The 9,760-nt window shown below is 53.0% G+C and overlaps 2 protein-coding genes across 3 annotated transcripts; both read right to left on the bottom strand.

Moving 5' to 3' along the window:
- Positions 1 to 387: 387 nt before the first annotated feature.
- ZNF792 (zinc finger protein 792) lies at positions 388 to 7,664 on the bottom strand. 2 transcript variants are annotated; one of them, XM_059387294.1, is made up of 4 exons: positions 7,247 to 7,664; positions 4,684 to 4,810; positions 4,093 to 4,215; positions 388 to 3,457 (listed from the first exon to the last, which is right to left on the bottom strand). In XM_059387294.1, the coding sequence occupies exons 1-4, from the start codon at positions 7,337 to 7,339 to the stop codon at positions 1,866 to 1,868; spliced, it is 1,935 nt and encodes a 644-aa protein (XP_059243277.1). In that variant the 5' UTR covers positions 7,340 to 7,664; the 3' UTR covers positions 388 to 1,865. The 2 variants fall into 2 exon arrangements, with proteins under 2 accessions (XP_059243277.1, XP_059243278.1); XM_059387295.1 differs by lacking the exons at positions 4,684 to 4,810; positions 7,247 to 7,664 and adding an exon at positions 3,847 to 3,898 and having other exon boundaries at positions 4,093 to 4,180.
- LOC132008713 (uncharacterized) lies at positions 7,377 to 8,315 on the bottom strand. Its single transcript, XM_059387293.1, has one exon. The coding sequence runs from the start codon at positions 8,313 to 8,315 to the stop codon at positions 7,377 to 7,379; it is 939 nt and encodes a 312-aa protein (XP_059243276.1).
- Positions 8,316 to 9,760: the final 1,445 nt, after the last annotated feature.

Below are 9,760 nucleotides of genomic sequence, written 5' to 3'. Positions count from 1 at the left end.
TACCTGGGGTAATCAAGTTCAGAGAGACAGAGAGTAGAACGGCAGTTTCCAGGGGCTTGGCAGTAGGGAGAGACTTTGGAGTTATTGTTTAATGGCTACAGACCTTTGGTTTTGCAAGATGAAAAGAGCTCGGGATGTGAATGGTGGTGATGGCTGTACAATATGAATGTACTTAATACTCCTGAACTATGTACTTAGAGATGGTCTGGATGGTAAATTTTATGTTATGTGTATTTTACTAGAAATTTTTTAATTTAAAAAATAAAGCATAAAAAATTGTGGATTCACTCGAGAGCACTACGCAACAGCAAAAAGAATGACCTGTTCATACATACAGCATGGATAATTCTCCATATAATTACGTAGTGAAAGAAAACAGACGAAAAATAAGGAAATCAATGGTTTACTGGGAAGGCAAGGAGGGATAGTAAAGGGCATGAGGTAGCTTTGTGGGTGACGGATAGGTCCGTTGTCCCGGTTCTGTGTTGGTTCCCTGAGTGTATACATACTGAACAACTTCTTAAACAGTGCAGATCAAATATGGATGACTGTTGCATGACAACTGTATCTTAACAAAGATTTAAAGAAATTGTTGCACATAAAAATCTGATCTCTCGTTCATGTCAGAAATTAGAGGATTTGGCAATCCTACATTGAATCTCTCTCATGCCTTGGCAGCAAAAATGGCTATGTGACAAATGCTACACCCCTGGAGTACAGGATCTGCCTTCTCCCAGCCCCATTCTCCCGCCAAAGCAGCAACAGCTGTGGCACGAAAAGTGCAGGGAGCCTTATTACCCACAAAATCTTTAGATATTTGCTCTGTCAGTGACCTAAGTCATAGAACAGAGGTCTGGAGGTCCTGAGAATTTCTGCAAAGCCTGAATCCTGCACAGTCATATTCAAAGGAACATTTGTGGATGTACTTTTAGAACAGGTACATTCCCTCTAGCTTGCTACAGACTCATCTATTCTACTCTCACGTCCAGTGTTTCCATACAAATTATAGTCTCACTGGGCCAGTATATCCGACAGTTAGGACACCTGTCTACCAGAGGGTAAACTTCAAGACACATGGCTCCTTGGCAAGTGTCAGGTAAACAGTGTCTACATAACAGTGCTAGGGAACGTGAGGCATCCTGTGGAAACATGGGGCCCTATTCATGCCGCTCCCAGATGCAGAGGAGGTTGTCATAACTGCCCCGTCCTCAGGGTTATCCCTGGCTCACAAAAATTCACGCCACTCAGATCCCAACATTTGGCCCATAAAGTCCTACCATCTTTCCCAGGAGACCTTGAGTAGCAACACAATGGAGGCCAAATCTGGACCGAGAGCTATTCTCCACCATCCTGCTCTTTCTCCAAGGCAATACATTTAGAAACCCTTTTCGTTTGGTAGACCTTAACTGTGTTTTCAACCCACTTCACAGTGATCAAAACACATCTGATTATAGGTGGCTTGATCATTAAGGCAATGTAAAGTAGGTGCTTGTTGGGATGGGTAATGTGGAGTCTGGATAAATCTATCATGAGCATCATATGAGATCAGCCATGTCTTTGAAAGAAGGGAAACCTTCTCTGCAAGCCGCCAGCAGAACCCAGCTCAGGTCTTCACAGTCAAAGATAGGTCTTGTTCATAGCTACACTGGTCACAGAGGGAAGGAATGACATCTTCCTTGGCCTCAGGCTACTCAGGATTCCCTCTCAGAAAAGGAAGAGGTCTGAACATAAGGACTGCCTGACACATATTCTTGGAGACCTGCCAGAGCTCCATGGCTTCTACCTCAAACACTCGCAGTGGCAAGGCTCTGGTAGAGTCCATGGTGAGAAAAATGCTACTTTGTTCCAGAAAGCTTCCAGAAGAACTAGCATTCATAGGGACTCTGCCCATTGTGGACAATGGGATGAACAAGGTTCACCCTCTGGCTGATGGCCCCCTCATCAAGACTGTTCTCAGAGCTTATCACCTGTGCACATCGTTGTGCTGGAGGAGGGTGCACACTCTCTGCACTCCTTCCTCTCGTGTGAATTTTCTGGTGCCGGACGAGGGTAGGCCTCTGGCTGAAGGCTTTTCCACATTCACCGCACTTATATGGCCTGTCTGGTTTGTGAACCTTCTGGTGTTGCCTCAGATTAGACCTCTGCCTGAAAGTTTTCCCACACTCGAGGCACTCATAAGGCCGCTCACTGGTGTGAAGCCTCCGATGGTTATTGAGGCTGGAGCTTTGGTTAAAGAATTTCCCACATTCGGGGCACTGATAAGGCCGTTCCCCAGTGTGAAGTCTCCGATGGCTATGGAGGCTGGAGCTCTGGCTAAACAATTTCCCACATTCGCTGCACTCATAAGGCCGCTCCCCAGTGTGAACTCTCTGATGCTTCATGAGGTCAGAGCTCCGGCTGAAGGCTTTCCCACATTCTCTGCACCCGTAAGGCCGTTCACCAGTGTGGATGATACGATGTTGGATGAGACTGGCGATGTGGCTGAAGACTTTCCCACATTCATTGCACTTATAAGGTCTTTCTCCAGTGTGAACCCTCCAGTGCTTAATGAGGCTGGAGTTGCAGTTGAAAGACTTCCCACACTCTCTGCACTCATGCGCGCTTCTGCCTGTATGGACCCGCTTATGATGAATGAGATTGGAGCGCTGGCTGAAGGACTTCCCACATTCACTGCACTCATAAGGCTTCTCTCCAGTGTGCACCCTCTTATGCTGAATGAGGTTGGAGCTTCGGCTAAAGAACTTCCCACATTCGCTGCACACATAAGGGCTTTCCCCAGTGTGAACTCTCTGATGTCTCATGAGACTACAGTGTTGGCTGAAGAACTTCCCACATTCGGAGCACTCATAAGGCTTTCCTCTATTGTGATCTCTCTGGTGCTGAGAGAGACCGGAGGCGTGGCTAAAGAATATCCCACATTTGTTGCACTCAAAAGGCCTTTCCCTGGTGTGGGTTTTCTGGTGCCAAACAGGTGCGGGCTTGTCAGGGAAAGCGTTCCCAAATTCACTGCACTTGTTATGACTTTGTGGGCCAGTGCTCTGGGGAGGCTCCTCCACTCTGTGAACGACCTGGTGCTGGAGAAAGCTGGATGTGGCCTTACCGCCTGCGAAGTCCTTCCCATCCGCCCTGACTGTGAGAGGCTCCTTTGATGTGTCATCTCTGCAGGTCTTCACAAGGGAGGCCCTGTCCTCATCCCTTCTGCCAGGCTTGTCTATGTTCTGCTGCTGCTGAAGGTTTGTACTGGACTCCGACCCTCTCCCAGTAGCCTCACACGCATCTGGTTTCTGCCTGGGATGTGTTGCCAGGTGTTCAATCAGGTGCGAAACATCTTTCAAGGGCAGGCCACGTGCGTCACGGGAGTAGTTTTTCTGGTTGCACAGAGCCTCCTTGAGCTTCCTGTCCTGTGACACTCCTTCTGCAGACACACTACGCTCACCCTCCACTCCACAGCCAAAACCTGAAAGCAGAGAAATGCTGGTCAAGCTCCCAGTATCCCTAAGGGATGGAAGCAGCCCATGACAAATCATGCCTGACCCTGGCATGAGTCCTTGGGACTGCTGGCAGGAGGGGGACCCTGACGTCGGGGTAAGGAATGGTCTGCCGCAGTACCGTGCCTGGCAGGGTTACGAACCGGGGGAGGCCTTGCCAGGCCTAAGGACACAAGGATGGGGCTTAGTCTTGGGCTGGAAGGTGGGGTCTCCAACTCCCTCCTCTCTAAAGGCTTTGTGGCAGGGCCTTGGCCGCTATTAGCACACGAGTCCCCGGCAGAATGGTGGGTCAAGGCCCAATAAAGTCTGACTACAATTGAGCAGCTCATGTTTACAAACTATGAAAGGGAATACGCACCTATCATGACATAGTAAGTGTAGCTCCACGCTGGAGACAGTCTCAGAGGGAGCTGTGTAAAGAGTGAGCCAGGGGATGCAAATCAGAGGAGAAACAAATGGGCTGTGCATCAAGAGCAGGAAAGGAAAGGTAGAAGAGAGATGTGGACAATGGCTTGGCACCAAAACCATGATGAGCCTGAGGAAACACTGCAGGTAGGATTTGAAGACAGCAGTGACATCGACTGCCACCGCATCCCCCACTCACCAGAGACAAGTCCACTGTATGCCCCTCTTGCCATGACTGACGTCATATCCACCCTGTCAGGCACCCACGGCTCTGCCCCCATCTGCGGCTGGGCAACTACATGAGACCTGAAAGACGTCAGACCTGAAGAAAGACAGGGCAGGTAAGTGGCCAGCACCTGGCCAGTTGACCCACCTGATGACCACAGGGAAGAAAGTGAAAGAGTACAATAGGAACACACAAGAGGTACGGCAAGAACATCCCAGTGGTCATGGCAAGCGGGAACCGCATCAGCGTAGTGGCAGTCAGGCCCCAGGAAACGTTAGCTAAAGGATGTGATCACCCAGGCAGGGAGTGGCCGAGCCCGCCGGGATCCACTGGGCCACCAACAGCACTCCTCATTCCCGGCCCCACCCCACAATGCTTTGTGGCAGCAGGTACTGGCGCAGCTCCTGAAGGGGCTGGGACACTGCGCTCCGCCTGGGCCCAGAACGTGCAGCGCATATCTTGGGAGAGTGGGGAAAGAAGCGGTGCCAGTAGGGCTGGTGAAGTGAAAGAAAAGGGGACAGGCGGAAACGAGCTCAGGACACCCAGTGGGGGTGAAGGCCTTACCCAGTGAGGCTATAAGGGCAAAGTTCTCCAGCATCACATCGCAGTACAGAAGCCTCTGAGCCTCATCAAGGAGCCCCCACTCCTCCTGGGAGAAGTCAATGGTCACGTCCTCAAAGGTCACACAGCCCTGCCATAAGGGGGACAGTTCATTCCAGGATCAGCTTCTCTCCTTAGGCACTCCCGTCTGTCCCCTGTTCCCCTTCCTCCCCAGCTACGCAACTCACAGGAGATCCCAGGCCCTGGCTCCACCTCTGTTTGCTCTTTTCTATGCCTCACCTGATCTGTGTCAGTCCACAGCATCAATGGGCAGGGGGGCAGAGAGACACCAGGGCCCAATGCCCTCCTCTGTGGGCCCCTCCCATGTCACCAACATTATCCTTCCCATATACAAACATGGACTCAATCTCCTCCCTTAGTGGCCAGTACCAAGGCCCTGGGGCCAACAGCTCACACTCACTCCTTATATGCATATCACTTCTTGGACTGCACCTTCCTCAGACTCTGGACCTCACTATTGCATCCCCATTGTCACTGTACCCTCTCCCCATCCCAGCCCACATCACAGCCTCGCTATAGACCCTCACATGTCATCACTCTGCACACGACAACCAGAACGTTCTTAGCAAACACAACCATGATCCCATCCAGACCCTTGGATGGCTCCCACTGCCAAGAGCAACACCTGCCCATGATTTGAAGGGCTCCTCGCCCAGCATTTTCCTAGCTTCAGCCTGAGCCACGCAGAACCACAGACACCAGATACCCTCGGGTCTCTCCCTCTTCTATGCTGCACATGGATTCTCTGATCCCCACCCTCAGGGTCACCCACTCCCAGCTGACCCCATTTGTCACTGAGTTAATCTCCCAACCCAAATGCAAACCCCTGGGCCCCATCAAGGGGCACCACAGGGCCTGCTGAGAATGCAAAGTGGTGAACAAGCACCAGCTTAGGGCTCGCTGTAATACTACCTTCATTACTACTAAGCCTACCCATCCCTCCCATAGCTACACCACCTGCTAGACCCCTTTGCCTGCCCCCCTCACCCGGACAACTACTCCTCCATGTCTGTCTCCATGACGCTCAACAAACCAACCATGGTGTCCCAGTGAGAGACCCCATTCTCCGATCAGAGGCCCCGCCTTCCTCTTTCCCTCTAACACCACTGCCACCATGACCTGAAGGTTCACCCTCTAGAACTGGACACACAACCACACTCTTGTCCATGCACCAGATACCACATTTTAGATATTTTAACTGTGGAAAGACTAACCAAGTAAGAAGAGCAAAAGCTATTGATACTGAGCTTGTGATAGGAAGGGAGAGCATCCCAGCCACTCATGTTTTGGCAAACTCAAAGGCAGGCAGAGGAGTGGGAAAGCTTTTAGTAGGAAAGGGAAGGCTTCAGATGTGCCCTGACTGGGGGCCTGCTGGCCAGGAGAGGCTGTAGGCAGGCTAGCTAGATGCGGGGCATCCTACGTGACTGGTTAGGCGTGCGTGTTTGGTTTTCTCTCCTTGGTCCCAGACTGGAAGTAGGAACAAAAGTTAGAGAAGCTGGCAGTTATTAATCCAGCCCTAGTCGTGTGGGGTGGATTGTTACAGAAAGTACTGTTTCTGGATTGTCACTAGAGATAGCAATCTGGCTTCCTGCGAGTGTAATTTAAGCGGGCTAGAGTCCTGGGTTCTTTGTTGTAGAGAAAGAGGTTGGTTTCCTGGGCAGGTCCCTGCAGGTTGTGGTTTAAGAATTCTATTTTTATATATGGTCTGGCCTTTGTCCCTTTGTATACTAGGCCTCTCCTGACCTGAACTATACCACCCTCACACACCAGATCCAGTGTCTAGCTGTCCACTCCACTCCATTCAGGGGTCTCTGGGACATCAGAGCTCAGCAGGGCCAAAACCTCACTTCTGTTCTTATATTGAAAATTCCTTCTAGAACCAACTTCCCCATCTCAGTTGATGGCGCATCCATCCTTCCAGCTGCTGCAGCCAAAAACCATCCCTTCTCTTTTTCACTTTCCACCTCGGAAAATCTGGTCGGCCTGACTTAAAAGAGGGATCCACAATCCAATCACTTCTGCCTCCAGCCACCTGCACTACTCAACTGAGCTACTCCAATAACGCGCTCCTTGCCCTGCCTGTCTCCACCCTATCCCCAAGTCCTTTTTCCACTCTGCGTTCACAGGGAGCCCGTCAAGACCCAAGTCAGATCACCTCCCTCTTCTACTCGAAACCGTCTATGGCTCCCAACACCCTCAGAACAGCTCTTCAGCCCGCCTTTCGGGGCCTCACCGTCTCCCACCTGCTCTCCAAACACTCAGCTCAATCTCTCAGCCAAGCTTATGCGCACGCCGGTGCCTGTGTCTAGGACACCTCTCCTCGCCTCCTGCCATTAGATTTTGGAAATGCGAAGCGCTCTGGAGGTACCACCTCCGGCCTGGATCCAGCACCCCAGGCTGGGCGTAGCTTCCCTCTAGCTTCCCCAGACTCAAAAGCCGAGGAGAAATGGTAGAGGAGAGAGACAGACAAAGGTGTGGGGGTGGCGGCGGCTACCTGTGCACTCACCTGTGTCGGGACCCTGAGCGCCGCCGCCACCACCATCGCTGCCCAGTCTCGCAGCGGAGCCGCCGGAGTCGGGTCAGCCCCCCGTGCCGCCATCCGTGCCGGGGCTCGCAGCGGAGTCGGTGGAGACCGGTTAGCTTCGCCTGTCCCGGGGCACGGCGGGCCCTGGTACTTCCCGCTGATGCCGGCGTGCGACGCGAGGCGCGGGCGGGCCTGGCGGACCCGCGTCTCTGGGGTGCCGGGCGCAGCAGGGGCTCAGCCTCCCGGTCTCGCCCCCTAGCTCAGGAGAGGCCGGGTAACGCGGGTGCGCGACCCCCGGCCCGGGCCGGGAATGGCTGGCCAGGAACGCAGGAAGTTCCGGCCCCAAGCGGCGCCGCGCTCCCGGCCGGTTATTGGCCCCGCGCCAGGCGACTCCGGGTTCAGTGTCCTGCGACCGCGTTTCCCGTCCCGCCCACGGCCGCGCTGGTGGGCGGTGCAAGGTTGGGGTACTGGGGAACGGTGCTGAGTGGGGGGACTGGAGGCGGTCCCGGGAGGCGGTGCTGGGAGGGCGATGCCGGGTGGTGGTGCGGTGGTGGTGGAGGTGCTGAGTGAGCGGTTCTGGGGGAGTCGGGGCTAAGTAGTTGTGCTGGGAGCGCGGTCCGAGAGGGCCGTGCTGGATGGTGGTCGGGGGGTACAGTTCTAGGAGGTGGTGCTGGGACGGCGGCGCTGGGTACCGATGCGCCTGGGGGAGTGTCCTGGGCGGGGGCGCTGGGTGGTGGTGCGGGCGGGTTGATAGGAGGTGGTCCCGGGAACGCGGACCTGGGAGGGGTGCGCGAGGGGCCGGGGCTGGGTTGTGGTGCGGGATGTGGGGGGCGCGAGGGGCTGCGCGGAGCCGACTGGTAGTGCTGGGGTGGCTGTGTTGGGGACGGTGGGAGTGGGCGGTGCTTGGAAGCTGCGCCCGGGTGGGGGCGGTGTTAGGTGGGAGAAGATACCGCGGAGGGGCGGTGCGTGCGCTGGTTTCCTGCTTCTCCCTGGTTCCTGCTGGTTCTCCGATGTTGGGGGGTCCCGCAGCTTTATCCTCTTCACTGGCCATCCCCAGACTGCTCTGTCTGGAGCCAAGTCCCAGTCGCCCTTAGGGGACTCTGACGGGAGACAAATTTGTGCGTGGGTGCCCGTGAGTGCTCCACCATGGGTTCCGGGATGGTGATCAAAATGGTCCGTGATCAAAATTTTGTACTCAAAATGGGACAAAGTGATGACTATTCCAAGTTCCCTGTATTGCCCAAGAGGAAGGTAAAGGTATTTATAACTCTTTGTATCAGCAAGACAGATACAAAGCGAAGGTCAACTAAGCTTTATTTGGCGCCAGCACTGAAGATGAAACCTACCAGCGGGGAGTCTCTTGTGGAGAGGGCCACCACCCGCAGGCTCACAGACTAGCTTTTATAGAGCAAAGGCCATGTGGTTAAGCCTGGCCAATGCGATTGTAACACACAGAGAGAGTTGCATTAGTCATGTTAGGTGGGTAATTAAATTACAGTTTACCTTGTAGTAGCTGTTTGAACGAACCTATCACTCTGGTCAGAATTGACGCCCAAGTTTCGCGCCCAAAAGGCAGGGTTTACATTCTTTGGTGATTCCGGAGATAGTCTGTGCGCTTTATGGATTGGATGTCTCCACCTAGCCTGACTTGTCCTTGTATTCTGGGCTCTGTTCTCTCCCCCTGACCTGACCCGACCTTGTGTTTGGGCTCTGTTATCAGGTACTGGTCGACCATATTTTGCTGGTTTCCCAGACTTGCTTCTAAGTAAACTCCTCTAGGGTGGCGGGGGGACAGGGTCAGTGTAAGTTTTACTGCACAAACAACAAAATGGCTGTTTCACTGACGTGGAGTTGATCTGGCTAAGTAGGCCCTTACACTTTCAGACCTTCTGGAGGACCCAGGTTCACACTGACTAATGAAAAATCAACACCTGATCTGCGGGGTCTGTGTACTCATAGTGAAGGTAGTTCTAATTCAGTGCTCCTCAAACCAGCAGCAGCACCATTTGTTAAAAACGCAAGGTCTTGGGCTACAACGGAAACCTAGACTCGGAAATTCTGCAGGTGGGGCCCAGTTTCGCGCTGGTGTGTGCCTGTGTTTTTGTGTCTCTCTCTTGGTACAGGGCCCACACATGTTTACTGCTGTGTAGGTAAGAGCCATCAGCAGCAGCAAAAACGTTGTCATCCCAAGTCCCACTGTGGGAGGGCGAATCAGAGACAGCTCTCTACAGGTTAACTGGGATATTTGTCAAAATAATGACTCTCTAATTCAGCAAAAAACGGCATGGGTGATGGTGATAATGTTTACATGAAAGCACCCTTTTTACCATTTGGCTATTTTATTATTTAAAATACATCAGAAAGAAATACATCACGCAGGAGAGTTTCATAAACAAGAGGTAGGCCTATTGTGTAAGGGACGGCTTCTTACAGGCCACATGATTCAACGTTGGAGAACATCAGGGTTAGATGTTTGCTTCTCAGGCTTGAGTGGAC

Source organism: Mustela nigripes, unplaced genomic scaffold (assembly GCF_022355385.1).
Source record: "Mustela nigripes isolate SB6536 unplaced genomic scaffold, MUSNIG.SB6536 HiC_scaffold_755, whole genome shotgun sequence".
Taxonomy (NCBI): domain Eukaryota; kingdom Metazoa; phylum Chordata; class Mammalia; order Carnivora; family Mustelidae; genus Mustela; species Mustela nigripes.
The sequence above is the reverse complement of the archived record's forward strand: the minus strand, read 5'-3'. Positions and strand labels throughout refer to the sequence as shown.

Coding starts and splice junctions, on each gene's coding strand:
- ZNF792 (XM_059387294.1), bottom strand. CDS start 7,339: ATGGCGGCACGGGGGGCTGACCCGACTCCGGCGGCTCCGCTGCGAGAC. Junction 4,811..7,246: donor CGCTCAGGGTCCCGACACAG/GTGAGTGCACAG, acceptor CCCTTATGGCAG/GGCTGTGTGACCTTTGAGGA. Junction 3,458..4,092: donor ATACAGTGGACTTGTCTCTG/GTGAGTGGGGGA, acceptor CTCTGCTTTCAG/GTTTTGGCTGTGGAGTGGAG.
- LOC132008713 (XM_059387293.1), bottom strand. CDS start 8,315: ATGGCCAGTGAAGAGGATAAAGCTGCGGGACCCCCCAACATCGGAGAA.